This window comes from Cygnus atratus, chromosome 3, assembly GCF_013377495.2.
Source record: "Cygnus atratus isolate AKBS03 ecotype Queensland, Australia chromosome 3, CAtr_DNAZoo_HiC_assembly, whole genome shotgun sequence".
Classification (NCBI taxonomy): domain Eukaryota; kingdom Metazoa; phylum Chordata; class Aves; order Anseriformes; family Anatidae; genus Cygnus; species Cygnus atratus.
Window position 1 is genome coordinate 93,625,264 of NC_066364.1, and position 18,820 is coordinate 93,644,083.

General features: G+C 34.7%; 1 protein-coding gene across 2 annotated transcripts in view; it reads left to right on the top strand.

Moving 5' to 3' along the window:
• The window catches only part of LRPPRC (leucine rich pentatricopeptide repeat containing), a 93,351-nt gene that overhangs the window by 29,855 nt on the left and 44,676 nt on the right, over positions 1-18,820 (top strand). For both annotated transcript variants that reach the window (XM_035564303.2, XM_035564294.2), the window contains exons 15-23: positions 2,781-2,808; positions 5,132-5,189; positions 6,290-6,396; positions 6,609-6,686; positions 7,032-7,085; positions 7,809-7,922; positions 9,137-9,267; positions 10,676-10,761; positions 12,391-12,595. In XM_035564303.2, the coding sequence (XP_035420196.1) occupies positions 2,781-2,808; positions 5,132-5,189; positions 6,290-6,396; positions 6,609-6,686; positions 7,032-7,085; positions 7,809-7,922; positions 9,137-9,267; positions 10,676-10,761; positions 12,391-12,595 (861 nt within the window). The remainder of the gene's footprint in view (positions 1-2,780; positions 2,809-5,131; positions 5,190-6,289; positions 6,397-6,608; positions 6,687-7,031; positions 7,086-7,808; positions 7,923-9,136; positions 9,268-10,675; positions 10,762-12,390; positions 12,596-18,820) is intronic.

Below are 18,820 nucleotides of genomic sequence, written 5' to 3' on the forward strand. Positions count from 1 at the left end.
GGTCTCCCTGGTTTCCTTACCCCCTGCTCTATCTGAGCATACTGCTATTATTGTTTGTTATCTGATATTTGACAGTATATAAACTTCTACGGGTAGGAAACATTTGGGATTTTATCTTTACTAACTTTTATGTTGCTAAACTGCTGTGCTAATATGATTTCCCTACAGATCATTGTTAACCGTTAGAGTAGACAGGTGCTTAATGAAAACAAAATACCAAGAGAAGCCAGGCACACTTCACTGTATCTCATAGCTTCATTGTGCTACATTGCCACGACTTCATACTCAGACCTGTTTGGTCCCATTTTGAAAAGAGGGTTTTATGCTACTTGCAGGGTTGTCATAAGCTTATGGAAATATGTGTGAATTAACAAGCACTTTTATCATCCTCTTTTTGCTCCAGTCAAACATTTAGGAATGTGAGCTTTTTTTCTGTAGTTTCACACCACAGGAGTCACTTAATATTACTCAGGACCAGAGTCTGAAAGCTGGTTTTATTGACTGAGTAATTTACCAAAAATTTTTAAGGGCTGTGATGTGACTGTTTAGGTTGGGTATTACTAAAACACAGGGGATGAATATAGCCAAAATAATTACCTTGTAAATAGCAAGTTCTGTCCAGCCGATCATGCTCTACGAAGGGAAAAGGAGGAGAAAAAAGAAAACCAGTGTTAAAACTGGGCTTGTTAACCTGGCACTAGATAACCTTCTCTTCAAAAGGGTATGTGCAATAATATTTTAGATAATATTTAGATAATATTTTTTCAGCCCCAGAATCATCTGTTTCAGATGTTTAAATTGTTACTTTAGTTAATACTTATTTTCTGTCTGCAAGTACAGAGAAATAATCAGTTAAAGTAGGGCTTGCCCTAGAAAACAAGACACCAATGTTTCCGCACACCACCAAGGAATGCTGGCATGAAATAGCCTGCTACGGGAGAGTTGTGCAGGTGGTCAGAATGCGACTTGCAGCAAATTGAAAGCATTATCAGCTTGTATCGTAAAAATTAGCTGCTGAAGATTTATACTCAGTGTAAGCAAAATAGTTAGACTCCTAGGCAATGGAACAATTTCTCCTGTTGTGATTTAAAGAGTTATTGAACATCTGGACTCAAAACTCAGAATTCTGGGGCAAACAAAATATTTTTTGACTTCCTTCAGCTGACTGTTCTCTCTCCTTGCCACTTTTAAGTGCAGCATTTATTAGTTTCCTGTTTGTTCTTATTGTTACCTGGCTTCAGGAGCTATATATGAGGTTTGCTGTACATGAATTTTACCTTTCTGTAGTTTCTGAAAGCATGCCCAAGTCATGTTTCCTTCTCCATTTTAAACTTAATAGAGAGAACAGCCTAAAAATGAAGCTTGAACATATGGTAGGAGAGAAGAAGAGAATATTGGTTATCACCATTCATTTTTTAAAAACCTGTACTCAGGAGAATTTCATGACAAAATGCTGGTCACAAATGTTCAAACGAGCAGAGTTTAGGACTGGCACAGGGTATGGACACATGAGGGACACAAGAACAATGTCTGTAGCATACTAGCTGATGGATTTCTGTTGAAGCTGCTCTTTTCTAGTTATTGCTTCAAAGTATTCCCATTCTATCTACCTGAACTACCATTACTATTTTAGAGTCAAGTACTTTGGGAAATTGATGCGTTTGATATCTGCAGTTCATTGTCATGCTGTCAGTGGTGGAGTGAGTTCACTCAGGAAAGCTGAACTAACCTCACAAACAGCATTTTTTCCTCTTTGTGGACCTGTGTTCCACTCATTTTCAAATACCTGTGGCAGTAGCACAAAAAGAATAAATGGTTCCTAGGCTTGAACCTCCTAAGTAAAATAGAATCCTAAACTTCTGTAAATGCTTTGAAGTTCCACTGCAGCCATTCAGACTGACATCTTATTTTCCCCTTACAAGAATTATAGGAAGATAAAGTAAGGTCGAAAGCTTTTGATTTTTGTTTTCTTAGCCTTGTCTAGATTAATGCTGCTTTATAGATATTGAGATGTTACAGCTTTTAGATAGAACTGTGATGTCCTGTAAATAACAGGAATATGTCAGGTTTTTTTATACTTCAGTGAACTGGTTAACATTTGGTCTTTGGTTGTAACCTGATGATGTGCAGAAGTGCTCTCCATTCAGTTCTGTAGAACATCAACGGAGAAAGGAGAATTCTTTCGTTTTCAGTTTGTGCTTAATATATTACCTATTTATCTTCAATAAACATTGTAGCTTAAGTGAGATATTTGATTAATTTATTCTTCGTTACAAATGCATTTATAGGTACCTGTAGTTGTCCATCTATATTAAAAAATTAATTTTAATGCATAGAAGTCTAAATTTTTATTCTAAATTCTACTCTACATGTGGTTTTCTATGTAGTGTGAATTCTTTGCTTGAAGCTTATTTTCTTGAAATATTAGACTGCAGTATAAAATTTAAAATGTACAATTAGAACGTGTTAAAAGATTAGATTAAAAAAAAATTAAAATATATTATTTCTAGTTACCTAGTAGGAGTGCTGCATTATTTTAGGATGTTTACTAGAAACAGAGTTCAGTATAATAAAAAGTACAAAACTTATTCTGTACCAGATAGGTTTAAACAGTATGTTGGAATTACTGAGTTTTAATAATTTGCTTTAAATAACAAGATCCTCAGTGTTAATATAGTTTGTGGGTTTAAAAAAAAAAAAAAAAAACAACAAACACACAAGAGACCAGAGTAAAATCATTTTGTTCCTATTAATTTTTTATCCTTTGCTGCCCTCTTCAGCTCAAATGATGTACAGCTTTGGAGCAAGGTAAGTGGAGATAGTGATGCTGTAAATAAAATCAATTTCTCTGCACGCTTATGATAAAATAATGTAAATCTGAATTCTGAGCCTGCTAATTGTAGAACTCATTAATTAGAACAAGACATTTGTCAGTAGCAGATCATACAACTATATGAAATTGAGATTTCATATTTGATAAGTGCAGTTGTAAAAATCAAATGTGTATCTTTATTCTGATTTGTAGATCAATGCAATTAGAGCTGAAGGTAGTATATAGTTGTAGCTTCGTATACAAAGCCAGCCGTGGTTTTCCTGACGCTTCTAAAAATCCTTTTCCTTCCTTCCCTAAAATTTCTTCCTATCCCCACACCAGGGCGAATAAAATAATAAGGCATGATTAGATTTTTCACGTTTTTGTCATTTTACTTAAAATATTAAAGGCAAAGACAGATAAGTCACTTGAATGAAGTCAAGTGAAAATTGGCTGATCATGCCCTCTCCAATATAGGCTGCCTTAGAAAGGTGCCCCATATAACTTGGTTAATAAATCTTGCAGGGACCTAGAACAGAGGAGATGTTGGCAAATGCTGACTGGGTTGTGGTTACCAAATTTGGGAAGGGAGTTGCTGCTTTCTGTCGTTTATTTGAATACTGTACTTCCTCACTAATATAAGCCTGTACGTGGCTTGCTGCATATTCAGATTTTGGAGGAAAAAAAAAAAAAAAGGAATGAAATGGAAATTGCAGTTTGGAAAGTTGCTGTTTTGCTGTTTAATGATACGTATAAATAAATTTTAGTCGTGAGGTGCAGGGTGTTTTTTTTTTTTTCTACCACCTTGTGTTGTGTGAAGATTATGGTCAGAAGATGTTTTTGTCCTCTGCATCTATCCTTCTTTCTTGTGTGTGGAGAGGGGAGAAGAAGGGGAAAAAATGAAAAGGAAAGAAAAAAGGGGATCAGTTTCATTACTTCCTTTACGGAATTAAACTTGAAGGACAGTTGCAGGACTGAAATAACGGTGGTGTGCATGTAAAGCCACATCTACAGCTACTTCTGCAGTTCTCCATAGTGGAGAAAAGGTGTATTTTGTCATCTTTACTAAATTTATGAGTTAAATTATTAGTATTAGCATTTCTTATTTTACAAAGGTTAACTTGAAAAACAGTTACTTAATAAAAAAGATATCATGCTTTTTTTCTGCAGTCCATTATTTTCAGTGTTCTCTGAAATTTGATTCAGAAGAATTGCGTTATCATGACTTTCTTAGTTTTTATTAGTTGTGGATTAGTTGTGTTGGTTCCTTACAGGGAGGGTAAGGGCAAAAGGGCAGAAGACCACTGTAGTTTAGCCATTCACAGAGTCTAGGCTGTTGGTAGAATGAGAAGTGATAATTCCATTGCGCTTTTGTTGTTTTCTGGCTTTATTTATTCATTTTCATTAACAATTAAGTGGGGATTCATTTTGTTTTGTCATTGCTTAAAACACAGCTCTCTGACATCGAGAATCCATCTCCCTCCTAATTCTCTCAGATTGCATTCTACTGTCACATCAGATACAGCAAAATTCTTGAAATAGTTAAAACCTGGGATTTTAAATATAGATGATATAATTTGCTTAAGAACAGTCAAATGGATTTTTAAAATGATGTGGTTTAGGTTAAAGTATTTGCGAGTAGGATGTGGGGGGCTTGGGGTAAATGCTTCTTTTCCTCTGAAGTAAAATCCACGTGTTCTTTCAATCTGTATGAGACTAATGGAATATGTGCTAAATTTAGTCTAAGTGTAAAGAATGCAATTAAATTTTATGGATGTATATGTTGTCATTCAAAATTGCATTTATTTAGAACAGCTATACTAGTTATCTTAAATCTAACAGAGCATGATAAATCATGTTCCTCTGTTTTCTTCATGCATTTGCTTCTTTCAGAATTAAAAAAAAAAAAAAAAAAAAAAAGCTTTTCGGGCCAATTTCAGCCTTTCAGTAAATTGGAACATAATTGTAGCATCTCCAGGAGCTACATCAGTTAATATTTGCTTTAGGCAATGTCTTATGATAGTTAACTTTCTGTAGAATGATACACAAACATACTAGAAAATCTGTCTTACTGCCATAAAAGCATTTCAGTTTGCAATATATATTTTTAAGAAAAACCTATTATTTGCCCAAAAAACACACGCACCAAAAAAAGCCCACCTTCCTTGTATTTTTTTTTTTTTTTTTTAGAGAATTACTATGATGTGGTAAAGAATAATACTTAACAGCAAGATGCTTTATTATTTTGAGAATTCAATCTCAGGTACTATTTGTCCTTGCTTCTTTTGGCTGCAATGTACGATTATTCTGTCTTACCAGATAACAGAACTGTTGTACAAGGATGAACGTTATTGCCTGACGCCTCCAGGACCAACTGGTAGAGTTTCAATTTCTATGATTGTAACTTATCCACAAATCCGTTCTTCTGTGTAATGATGGGTTTGAGGGATTACAACAGTAAACACTGATTGCTTCTTTTTGAAAGTGAAATTTGAAAACATGTGGGGTGAAATCCTGATTCTAATAATCAGAGCATATTTTTGAGATACATTAGATCTTTTCTTTTTTAGAATTATAAACAAATCTTGCTGATAACGATTTATTTTTCTAATTTTATTGACCAAAATATAGAATGAGCACAGTATCAGTGCTTAAATACTTTGAGAGAAAATAAAAGCCGTCTTTCAATCTAGTTTTACCTTTAGTGATTTTTGCAGTACAATGGTACTTAACATCCCAAATCTTCTACTTTGAAGTAAGTATACTTTTTTCATATAATCTGTATTTAAAAAAAAAAGAAAAATCCTCCTGCTGTGGGAGGTTTACGGGGAAAGCTAACATTTTGAGAAGAAAATTAACTAATACTGTTCCAATTCTTGAGTACAGGACCCCATATATTTTTTGACTTGCATAGATAAGAGTCTTAGCACCATTTGATAAAATCTGTTAATCTTGGTTTTCATTGGTTAATAGGCAGCTCCTTCAGTATTAGTTATGTAATGGTTAAAGCATCTTCTATGCCTTCATATCAATATTACAATACTTAATGTAGCTTGGTAATGGAATGTAATGGGTAAAATGTACAGAAAAAATATGCAAAGTGGTAGAAATCAGTTTTTTCTTTTGAGCAGTGACAAAATATTTGTGGCAACTATTTGGGGTGGCGGGCAGGAAAGGGGGGGAAGGCCTTGGGCAGTACCACTTCTGTCACACAGCAGTGGAAAAAATAGATTGAAGTAAGATTCTGTACTGAAAAGCTGTCACTGGGTCTGAAAATAATTAATATTCCTTTCACTCACCAGTTAGATATGTGCTCCCAAACCACATAATCTCTATGCCTCAGTGATCATTGTTGCCATTTCAGAGCCTCTCATCAGGGTGACATCTCACACCAAAATGATTTCTTATAAATTAATCTTGATAACATGACAGTCTCGGTAATTTTAGTGGAATGCTTTCTCTTGTTTTTTTCCACAGAAGCTGTTGGCTATTTTCTTTATCACTTGATTGACAGCATGAGTGACTCAGAGGTACAGGCCAAGGAGGAGCGTTTGAGACAATACTTCCATCAGCTGAAGAAGATGGTACCATTTCATTTTTTGCTACATAATGCCTGTCCTGTCTGACATGTATCTATTAGATTTGAAATTGCTGCTTTTAAGTACAACCAGACCACTTCTCAATGACATGCAAGAGCTGGAGACTTGAATTACGTCTGAGATAATTTCTGTTAGACAAATTTCAGTTTGGTTGTGTTTCAAAACTCATATAATTTTTTCCCCACCTCTTGGTACAGAATATAGTTATCCCTACAAACCTCTGCAGCGGCATTTGCAGACTGCTGGACTCCTCTCAAGTACCTGAATTAATTAAGGTCTGTGGTTTTATGGCAATTACTTTGAAGCTAAAAAATAGAGTATGTGTACTCTGTGCATAAATATTCTCCTTGGCAAAATAAATACCTTAATGCAATGATTTATATGTAAGCCTTTTAGCCTTTCTGTGATTCTTCACTAACTGTTGAAATTATTTTCATTCTCATGTGTGATAGTTTAGAGGGATACATTTAGTGTTACTTCAAGTCAATGTAATAATGCTGCAGAATACAGGTTTTTAAAATTGTAATTATATAATAAACTCTACAACATTTTTAGCATCATAGGCTTACTTACAGATTTTTTTTTTGAATTAGTGATATCTTTGTTTTACTGCATTTTAGGATGTAAGGTCACTGTCTCCTAAAAAACCCGTGTCTACAGACAGCATTCCAGAAGTAAGTAAATTCACCAATGGCTATGCTTGTTCTTACCAGAATAATAATAATGTTTGGATATGGGTTTTGGATGAAGTATAATCACTAGCTTTCAGGTCATGCAAGTATATTGACATTATTAAAATATAACACTTGAAGTTCAGAGGTTACTTTCCAGAGTAGGAATAAAGGCTGTCCAGATTTTCCTATAGACCTGACGCTTGACCTTGGAGTTGGCTGAAGTTTCATGCCTCAGTTTCCCTATCTGGTAAAATACATTTGCTTTGAAAGTTCTAGTTAGTTAACAGTGGTGGTATGAGGCTTAATTCATGCTTGTAAATTACAGTGATCCTCTTGAGTGGCGGGAACCATATAAATCCATACTGTCTGTGATGCTGGAATGTCAAGTCTTTACATCCCTGATCTGAGCAGAACAGAGATGGGAAAAAGAAATAGGCTTCTGTTCCCTACTTCCCTGAACACAGGAACAGAGTATGAGAAAAACAGTAGTGTTGACCTTTGTAGATATGCTACTTAATGCTTTTTTTTTTTACTGTATTCTGACTCAAATCTTCAATTAATATGTACTACTTAAACAGATAAAAGCATCTTAAATGATTAAAAATTTTCTTATACTATGGAAGGAGAGGATTATTTTGTCTGTCTTTTAATAAAAGTGATCCGACAAGTTGTTCGGGGAAGGCTGTTTTTGAAATTGACATTCTTTCTGTTACCTCCATTTAGAGTGCTAAATCTGACGTGTCTGCTTTGGAGAAGAAACTAGAAAAGCGAAAAGCTGAAAACCAGCCTATTACAGATGTCTTGAAACAACTCATACATGCTCTTTGTGAAGAAGAGGTATCTTAAGCAATGCAGAGATAATTGGAAACACATAGCTATATTTTTAAAGGGACATAAATGACTGTATTATGGAAAGACAATAGTTAAGCAAAGACAAGTGCAGTGCTTGAGGTTTCATGGTTTGATGCTTATAAATCAAACATAAGTGCAAAAAGCAATTAAATCAAAAGGTTAACTAATTTCAGCAACACCTTGAATGGCATGTTTTGGGGTTGCTGAAGTTTGTTTACAATAATCTGCAAAGTGAATGATAGTAACAGCTGTGATAGGTTTATCATACATGCCAAATGTCCTTTCAAGCCATGGCTCCGGTCTCTTATATCTAGATTGTCAAGCAACTGATACATGCACTAGTCATTTGCAATTCAAATATTACTAGGTTGTTAATGCAGGGATTGAAATTCCATTTTCCTGCAGGAGGAAAGCTCTTCTGAGATAAAGGGTCTCTTGCCTTCATTCGGCAGGCGTCCAGCTGTAGTTTACATTCATTTAGTGTGTGTCTGTAATTTGTGGGGGTATCACCACACTTTTATTCAGTTTCTTTTTCAGTATGATCCTGCCTATAAAGCTGTATATGTAGGAACAGTAACAGTCATGCAGATGATAACGCAGTATTCACTGCAGCTAAGAATATAGTTCAGAAAGAGTGATTCTCAGCTGTCCGTTTCTATGATTTTGCATATGAAACAAGACTAGAAGCAAACACCATTATAAGTTCAAAGTGGTCAAATGTATGAATAGCGATGTATAAAAAAAAAAAGCTTTCTATGGGATCATTAAGTAGTTTTATTCTTTAGGAAGTGGTTTTATTGTATGTTTGGCAGTACACTAGGTGAAAAATTGTTATGAATTCCAAATAAATAGGAACCATATTAGAACTTGGATTAATCATGTTTATGGTGTCTGTGTGGATTAAAAAAAAAAAGCCTTATTTAAAGCATGCTATAGAAATGTTACCTTAAAGCAAGAAAATAGACTTGGAAACCTACACTGAAATTAACCTATATAGTGATTTAGAAAGATACTAATTTCTGCAAAATAATCTTTACTCTTAAATTTTCCTGAAATATTACAGCTACATTTTCAAAATATGATCTTATGCTATTAAAAGCAGTAAAGCAGTCGCATAACTGCACACTGAAACATGTAAGATTCATAATGTCATATTGACTTTTCCTCTAGTTCACATCTTTGCTTTGTTCCTTTTTTAGAATATGCAAAAAGCCCTTGAAGTGAAAGCCAAATATGAACCGGACATGGTTGTTGGTGGCTATGCAGCCTTAATAAATTTGTGCTGTCGACATGATAATGTAGAAGATGCAATGAACCTGAAAGAAAAAGTGTAAGTACACCGGCACTGAAACATGTCACAGAGATTTATGCTGATACACAGACCTTGTTGAATTAAGTAGGTTGACTATTAACCCCCTCATCCATTTTTAATTAGTTTTCCCCCACCAATGTATGTGCATTTAAAACAGGGGTGTGGTTTTTTGAAACAATTTTTTCTATAATTGAACATCAGAAACAGCTACTTTGTATGGACAATAACTTTTTTTAAAAGACAAATTGTTGTATAGGATCTGTTTTGTTGTTATTTTAAGCATATGTAGCTTCTGAATTGAAGTTTGGCTTAAATTAAGTAAAAGAAAAAAATACCTGTACTGTGTGTTAAAAAAGCAACTAGAATGCTTTTAGAATATATTGTACCTATATTGTCTTTAGGATAGCAGTGCTTGTTAGTGGCATTGTGTTTTAAGATTAACAACAAGCATTCTACTTTAAATTTTTATTTTCAGAGCTTTGTATTTTATCTATGAAAATTAGCTCCTAGCTAAAACACGTTATGCCTGACTTATCCCAGAGCAAATTCTTTCAGCTCATCCTTTTATTTGCCCCTTTCCCTTTTCCCCTCTTCCCCTTGAAAGCCTCCCTACAGTCCAATGCTACAGGGGAGAAAACAAGTTGTGTTATTTTGATGTTTTTTCTGTCTCTCATATGCATTCATGAAGTATTTGCTTTGGTTTTACAGTAGGTTAATAGGCAGGTGCTCATTACACTTTGCTAGTGTTTGAAACTGAGAAATAATTGAGCTGTAAATACCAAGAAATTCACCACTCTGCAAACACTGTAATGTATTGATTTTAGCCGCACTAGCATTCTCCCACAATCCCCACAGTGAGCTTGTATGAAGTAAAATTGAGTCTTCTAGTGGAGCTTCCCTGCAGTAGCATGGTTTTACTGATCAGCCTTGAGTGTAGCATAAAATTGCTAAGAGGCAACTCTTCAAATTGTTGCAAAAACAGAGGAGGAATTCATTTTTAAAATTCCAGGAAAGAGAAAATAAATACATAGCAGTAACTTTAAAATAGTAGATTTTCATTTGTTACTATAGGCGAATAGCTTCACATTCTTTCCTTTATAGGAAACAGTACAGCCCTACCCCAGATGTGAGGACTGAGTTTTCTTTCCAGGCTTATGGGAAACATTTTTTTTCTTTCCAAAAACTACCAAATAATAAGAATATTTGTCTCTTTAAAACTTGTAAGTTTAGGTTTCTGTTGGTGGGGAAGCTGCACAGAAAATATTTATGGTACATCTTTTAAGTATATCAGATTTTTCTTTTAACACTTAGAACTTTTAGCTCTTAATGCTGTTCTTTTGTTACATAGTTTTGTGTTTTTTTTTAATTTAATCTATATTTATAAAATGTAAATGTCTGATACAATTTTTAATGTTTTAATTCCTAGCTTCCCTAGGAACTCACCTGTTGCTCTTGACACTGGAAAGTACATAGCACTGGTAGATGTCTTAGGAAAACATGGTAGACTAGAAGGTAATCCTTTAGCTTTTATTTTGTATTTCTGCTATATAATAAAGGTATCCTGCTTCAAGAATAAAAATGTGTGTTGATATTAATGGTATATCATGTCCTGAAAAGTGCTTGAACATTTTGCATACAAATTTGCATGTGAATTCAACCAGAGATGCTTGGACAGTGCAGGCCATTAGTTTTAATGGATTGGCAAGCTTGTCATTTACATTTGCACAGCTCAGTGCTTTTTGCATTTCTGCAGCTAGTTTTTATTAGCATTGCTGTTTGGATTGAGTTTGAAGATCATGACTTATGGCACAAATTGCGTATGTGCCTAGACTAATGGCTTTGTTTTTGCTTAAGAAGGTCTGAAGGCTGAACATAAAACCTATAAACATAACCTTCTCATAAGAGCCAAGTACTGAAAAAAATCATTTAACTTTTTATAAAGTATATATTTTTCTGTTCCTGTTCTTTTATGTGTTTGTTACTGCATTTTAGAGTCATTCTGTCAAACTGCCTGGAAATTTTGGCTTTTAATGAGTGTTCTGCCAACTGCCTATTTTGGATTGCTAGATGTTTGCATTAAGCTGTTAGCTCTTTAATTTCTGTAATTTAGTCTAATATAATTCTATTATTTACATGATTTGGTTGATCTTTAAAAGAACCCTAGACTGTCTTCAACTTTAAAACGTGACTCCAAATATCGAGTTCTATGATTTTGTAGAAGACCTGACACAATAAAAACACGGTCCAAGCTTATATAAAACTACAACATTTTGTATCTAAAAGACTGTACAACAGAATTAAAAAGCTAATATATTTCTTGTAAATAAAATCTTCTTTGAAATTTGTCTTAGACACCTATTAATTTTACTGTTCAAAAAAAAAAATAATAAAGCTGATGTTTTCTAAATGACAATAAATCAGATCATTACTACCTCTACATTAAAGCACTTTGAAAAGATTAGCTTGCTTTTAACAGCGTGAGTGTCCCTCGGAAAATAAAACAATTCATAAACGTAGCCAAATGCAAAGTGGTCAAAACATCCTATCTATGCAATAATTAAGAACATTATAAAAATGCACTTATTCCATATATCAAAATGTTTGTTTCTGCCTTACTAATGAAGCTTAATGAACCTAATGTTTTAACATGCAGTCTGTTAGAAAGCTTTCATTGGCTCTCCTTGGCTAATTAGTATCGACACAGCAAACAGGCCCTATCGGTATCAGACCATTAGTCTGGCTGTATATACAGTGTAAACATATCTTTATTATCTGGCCTCGTGACAAGCCATCTGCTGAAGAAACAATGGAGTGATTTAGCAGATGTTAGCATTGAACGATAAAAGCATCCATTTAGTAGAATCTTGCAGCTATAGGGCAGACTATACAGGGTTATGTGGTACAGAGTGGGCACACAGTTCCTATCTATAATTTGTAGTCAAAGTTGCAGCAAAATGATAAAACCATGCTATTGTGGATTTATAATTGTAGTCTCGTTTAGAAATGCAAGTAGTAATTAACTTGAAATCGGCATTATACGCCAGAATTTACATTCCTGCTGGGTTTGAAATGCTGTTTTAATAGCAGTTTGTTTTCCCTACATGAAATTACCTAAGGGTCTTTTGTGTTGTTTCATTGTAGATGCTATTAACGTTCTAACAGAGATGAAAGAGAAGGACGTTCCGATCTCTGATAGAGCGGTTGCATCTTTTTTCCGCCTTCTTAACGCCGCTGCCATGCGAGGTGAAGTTGAAACAGTGAATCGGTTACACGAGACCATTGTGAACCTGGGGCTGGCAGAAACTGCTGCCCTTTATTCCCCTCTGATTACAGTTCACCTTGAAAAGTAAGCTATGTTTGAGCTAGATGAAACAATTTACGATAAAATATTTATTTGTTGTGTGACTTGTGTGTGCTGTGTGCAGTAGTTACACGCTGGTGTTTGAAAGTGCTTCTGTACGTAAACTTGCACATGCTTACCATGCACACTTTGAGTGATCTCAGAGTACTGTGAATGCGTATCTTTTCATAAGGTGCTTATTGTCAGTTACACGTGACATGATGGTATCGTTGTGGGAACAACAGGTATGTTTTATGGACGCACCAGAGGTGAAGTGGCTGTATTTTGAAATACGCTTGCAAATAAGATGGTTCTAAAGTCTGTTTGACAGGGTGGCTATTCAGAGCATGCTAAGTACACTCAGCTCTCATGGTTAAGTAGTATGTTTTCTCCCATCAAAACCATTATTTTGCTGAGCCATACAATAGATCTCAGGTGAGCTGAAGGAGTGTGTTTGGACACTGAAATATTTCCAATTCACACAATTATTCAGATAATTTGATATTACTGCCTATAGACTATGTCACTGAATTTAAATTCAAGAAAAGTACTGACTGGTTTCTCTACTGTGATTTTCCCATATGTACTTTTAACACCTTTATCACAAAAAAGGAAGTTCATGCACTCGTTCTGGAAGGAAGTATCTGTAATTCCATGTGCGTTGTTCCTATGCATAACCTTTTTGATGAAGCAGGGTATTTAAATTAATGTATGTATGAACTATATAACTATTTCTAACTGAAATTGAACCAAGGATTCCTTTTCGCTTTTCCTACTGTATGCACAGTCTTTTTTTTCAGCATGTCATTTATGTACTTGTTGGATTTTCATCTTTTACAGCTACAGTGACTGATCAGTTTATTGCAGTTTGTTTCATGTATATTAAGTGTTCTTGGCTTAATATTATATTTAATAATAATATAATACCTATACAACACCATGAAATATTCACTTTTTTCATATGTAAGTCAGCCTCAAAGATGCATATTAACATTTCTGTTAACATGTAATTCTTGTAGGCATTCTGGGTACTTTATAACATTTTCTGTATCCAAAAATTCTTGTCATAAAGATGGAACTCTTGGTGGATGCGTGCGTGTTCTCTTTTAAAAATAGTATTTTAGAGAATCAGTCCTCTAGTTAGGAGTGTACAGTGTACACCTTTGCAGTCAGCAGCACTGCCTTGGTTATATCACAAGACGAGGCAGATGTTTATGAAGGTAATTTAACTGCAATCATATGTAACTAATGTATTGGAAAAATATCTTTGCTTTACAGTGCACAGTAAGAGTGGTTGCATATTACATAATTGCTTTATGCACACTGACATGTGGTAGTACTAGGTTCTCTTCACTTGAAGTGGTATGGTGATGTGATGTGATCATGTTTGGATGCAAAGGGGGACAGGAAAGAGTGCTCCTGTTTTATCTTGATTCCCAGATTCCCACATTGTTTTGTATTATAAATGTTTGGTAAAACTTCTTTTACAAACTTTGTTTCCTCTTTATAAAGAGACTTGATGAGACTAGACTCTTAAAGAAGAAAGTAATTCCTTCCTGTGGAACTGTATGACTACAAGTCATCAGTACTCAGCTGTATAACAATATATTTCGTTATATATAAATACCGTACAAAGAATGCTCATTTCCAATGCTTTTTTCTGCCTTCTTACCAGAGGAAAGACTTGCTTCCTCTCCGGTGTTGGACTGAACAGAAGGGGCAAGCTTTTTCCAGATAGCTTGCTTCGAAGGAATGACTGCATTTCACTGATTTTTATTGTGGAGATCTTAAGAGTTTTTGAAAGTTGAGTGACTGAAATAAGCATTAGTCATTTCTTTCAGCAGTAGTGCTTACTATTTGCCATCCTGCAGTTCAAGTATCATTACTGAAATGCTGTCATTTAGCTGCAGATCATCAGCATGGCTCTGAAATTAGCCGTGAAATGTTTTTTTTAATGTTCCACAGCAGCGTTTGTGCTAGTGTTTTGTGTTCTTAAATTAATTCAAACTTTTTAATTGCTTGTAAAGGAATCTGATTTGCTTTTGAAGATCTCGACAATTTTGGGTTTAAAATGTTTTCATCTAACTCTCTTCTCTGTACCCACTCATGAATATTCTGCAATTCTTGTTAAGTCCTAGTGCACATTAAAAGTGAGACTTTGCAGCGGAGCATGGAAAAGAAAAAAATAGAATTGTTGATTATTGCCTGCTCTTGTGCTATACAGTACTTTGATAATACCTATTTACAGCAGGAGAAATTAACAGATACAATAAGTACATGTAATTCTTTTTCTTCCAAGAAAGCTGCACAAGTCAATTTTCTTAAAACCAAAAACAGGAGTTTCCAACTTTAAGACAGGAACCACATCAAGTTTCTTATTACCATAATTTTATTATTGCTCCCCTTGTAAAATATTACCTCTGTGAAAGGAAACAAACCAGAACATCTTGAGGTCTGAAATTTACACATTCACTGTTTCAGAAGTGCTTTTAGGAGAGTGAAGAAAATTTGAAGGAAACCACTGAAAACACAGACCGTATGAAAAAAAATACTCTGTAGTTTTAAGTCACTGAGCACAAGTGGTGAATAGCTGTATTTTAAGAGATCAAAAGGCTATAGCATGTTTGTATTTCTTTAAAAATCATTGGTGCATTTTAATATAGCATTGTCCATTAAAGTATTGTATGCTGGGTTGTGATTAATTTCATATAAAGCCATATTTAGTTTTTTATGTAGCAGATGGTGTGCATCCAGTGCCTTGACAATTTTTCGTCTTGTTTTCACAGAGTTAAATTCACCTGATTTTGTTTGAGGTGATTCTTTGGCACATACAAGTTACTTGAATTTTAAATTTACTGTTAAAAATAGACATCTTTTTAAATTAGGTGGTATTTTTTAGGCAAAAACATCTCTGATGGGGACAGTTTTTCAAATTTTCAGCGGCTTTATTTTAGATATTTGCATGAAAACTCCGTAGGTGTTGCAGTGAAATTAAGGACGTTTGGCTCTCTTACTCCATTATTGCAATTAGGAATTTAGCATCATCAGTGCCAAAGGACAAAAGTGTCTCATTTGCCCTATGGGGACAGGACAGTGATAAGATGATTTTTCGTCAAGGATCATTGGGTCGTAATTAAGTTACATTCATGGCTATTGCTTTTTGAAGGATGATTGGTAAATGACAGGCTTCATGTGCTCAGTACGGACAGTGTTCGCTAGGGTTTTTTCTCCCTCTGTCAGAAAATCCTGTTGAGTCTGATAATGTAAATGTGGCATTTTATTCTGAACAAAAGAGCAGGGAAATGAGCTATCTTGTCTAATCATTCAGTTGTTTAACACCGACTTCCAGTTTAGACTCAATTGGCTGGAAAGCACTTGACATGTGAAGTTAGTGCTGTTCGGAACGCATGTTTGAGTAAATTTTAAAGTAAGTGACAGCTAAATTGTACCTAGGGAAATTACAAAGCCTTCAACACAGTTAATTTTTTGGGGAGGATTAGTTGTAATTGCAACACCAGTCTCCTTGAAGATTCCTTAGTATAGCAAATGAACAGAAAAACATTTAGCTCTTTCAAGAGCCCGTTCTCTTTTAACAGAATAATTTTTGTAAAGCTGATTGTACCTTGCTGAATTGACTTCCCTCTACACTAACATCTGCTTCAGATTTGTAGAGAGGGATTTGTTTTACCCGTCTACCCTCCACCCCCACCCCAGAGAGTCCCTTTTTTCTTTCTACCTCTCTAGTGGTTTCAGGTTTGAGAGCTTTTCAATCAGTAAACCCCTTAGGTAAATTGCCACTTCACTAAAGCTTTATGCATAATGTTGCAGCACTTCATTCCAATTAAAATCAATATTTGGAGTCTTAGTTTTATCAGGCAGACTCTCTGGTTGGGAAAGTTGTTTATTACAAGTAAAAGGGTTAGCTTTAGTGCTGCCTTCTTGAAGCAAGAGGGGAGTGGCTTGCTGTAATTGAAGGGGGATGTTATAGCCAGGCATGGTGTTATAGCCAGTCTTCTGCAAACACTGAGACATTTAACTAGTTTTGTCTCCTTAGATAGCTTTGTGCAAGTAAAATCGCCCATGCAAATATTTTGGAGGTTTACACCCCTGGTATCTTGGACTTCATAGGCATCCCAAACAGAAAACATGTGAATCCAAAAACTTCTGTGATCTTAACTCTAGCTCCAATTTAGTTGAAAGATAATGCTGAACTGGGATTCCTGGGGGGTTACTTAAGGGGCAAGCATAATAAAGTCATGACTGAGGCTTTTCCTGTCATTTGAAAATAATAGTATAGCTTTGGTTTTAAAGGAACGTGTTTCGACACGGGGAAAAATACACAAAGCCTTAAATGTAATGGATATTAGCCTTGAACAAATACTGTCTGTGAGCAACTGAAAAAAACCCTGTAGAATCTGGCCAGCTGAAAATGAGGCACGGATCATATGTGTTCACGTTTTAAATAGGAATTTTGTGTAAACTGCCCCCGGAAGTCAGATTTTCCTATGTGGCTATGAGTATATGGGCTTTATTTCTTTTGTGACTTGATCCATATTAATTAAATAGTAATTTTGGACCAGGCTTTTAATCTAGTCGTGTAGTAAGTAATCCTTTGGCGAGATAAAAGGGTATTTGACATGCATAAGTTTCTACAGAAAGACTGCCAAATATTTTCAAATGCACAGCTGTTTATTAGCTTAAATCCTTGTGCCTAAACAGAATTTTCTTAAAATGTGGAAATTCTTTTTTGTGCAGCTTTTTTTTTTTTTTTTTTCTTTTTGCATTAGGGAGTCATAACAAAAAACACACTAAAATCTTACCTATACTTGAAATTTGAAGCTTACGGTAGGTTTCTAATTTTCTTCCTGTTTTTCTAACAGGATTGGCTTACAAAAGTTGTTGCCGGTACATATTCAGAATTAATTGCAGTCAGTGACAATTGAGAAATAGTGCAGGTTGTTAAGTAAACCATTTTAACTCAAGTACAAGCATAAGATTTTTTTCTAATAGTAGTACAAATAATTTTTGTAGAAATACGTCCAAATAAAGCTGAACTTCTATACCTCTGCTATATATTTATTTGTTGTCAGTTTTATTGTTGATCAGTTTTATAAATGCTGTTCACTAGAAAACTCTGGATGACTGGTTGTTTGAATGCAACAGAACAAATATGTCAGATTTTGATAGATTAAAAACAAATGCCTGGTAAATGAGCGTACAAGATACTGACCTCCTTAAATACAGAGTTATTTGGGAACCTGTGAGCTATAGTACCAGTAACAAGTACAATATTTCCATTTTTGTAATCTTGGTCCTTTGCTGACTTTTTTCTCTGCATATACGGTATTAATGCCTCCAGAAGTATACATTTAGAGACTAGAAAACCCTTAATGCTTCTTTTTGAATGACATTCAAATTATTTGTTCATTTATTGATAGCTTTGACCTAAAAACAGTCACTTTAATCCTTTAGGAATACAGCTAAGACAATGCTATGGCTGTTTGAGCATCAATCTGAAAAGCTAGATTTATCACTGAAAACTTTAATTTGAATGTATAAATGTTGTTGTGCCTCCTTAGAAATTGAGTAGTTCTCTGTAAAACTGTTTTTTTTTAAATGTTAACTGAACTTGCATCTAAAGCAGGAGAAAAATACTGATTATATAAAGCTTTATATCTGTCTATGGTAACTACCATGGTATTTCTCTTTTATGACAGTAATCTAGCCTGCAACATCTACTTGCAGTTTTGAAATTAACCTGTAATTTAGTCTTCACCCCAAATGACAAAAATTCAAATGACTCCATGGGGTGCCAGAAGATGCACTGTAAACAGGGCTCAGTAAGGGGGATAAGGTAGAAATCCGTCATCTTAGGTGTATTTTCAGAACGCCAGTATCAGTGAGCAAAATGAATTCCGTGTTTTACTCAAAAAAGAAATAATCCAAAAAAAAAAAAAAGATGGTATGTAGTAATCTAGATAGTTCATTCTTTGAAAAAGCAAAATGTGTGCTGCACGAGAAATCTCAGTGTGAGGAGGAGACATCTGACTTAACATGTTTTAACGGAATATCTTAATTTGTTAAGGTTGAGATGATCGATAATGAAGTTGCTTCAGGAATGCAAAATCATCATCTCAAGTCACTTTTATTATAGCCTTTGGCTGCTTCTATTAAGTAATCTTTCCTCTCACCTACTTCCACCACCCTGTATTTGATAGTCCTTTTGAAATC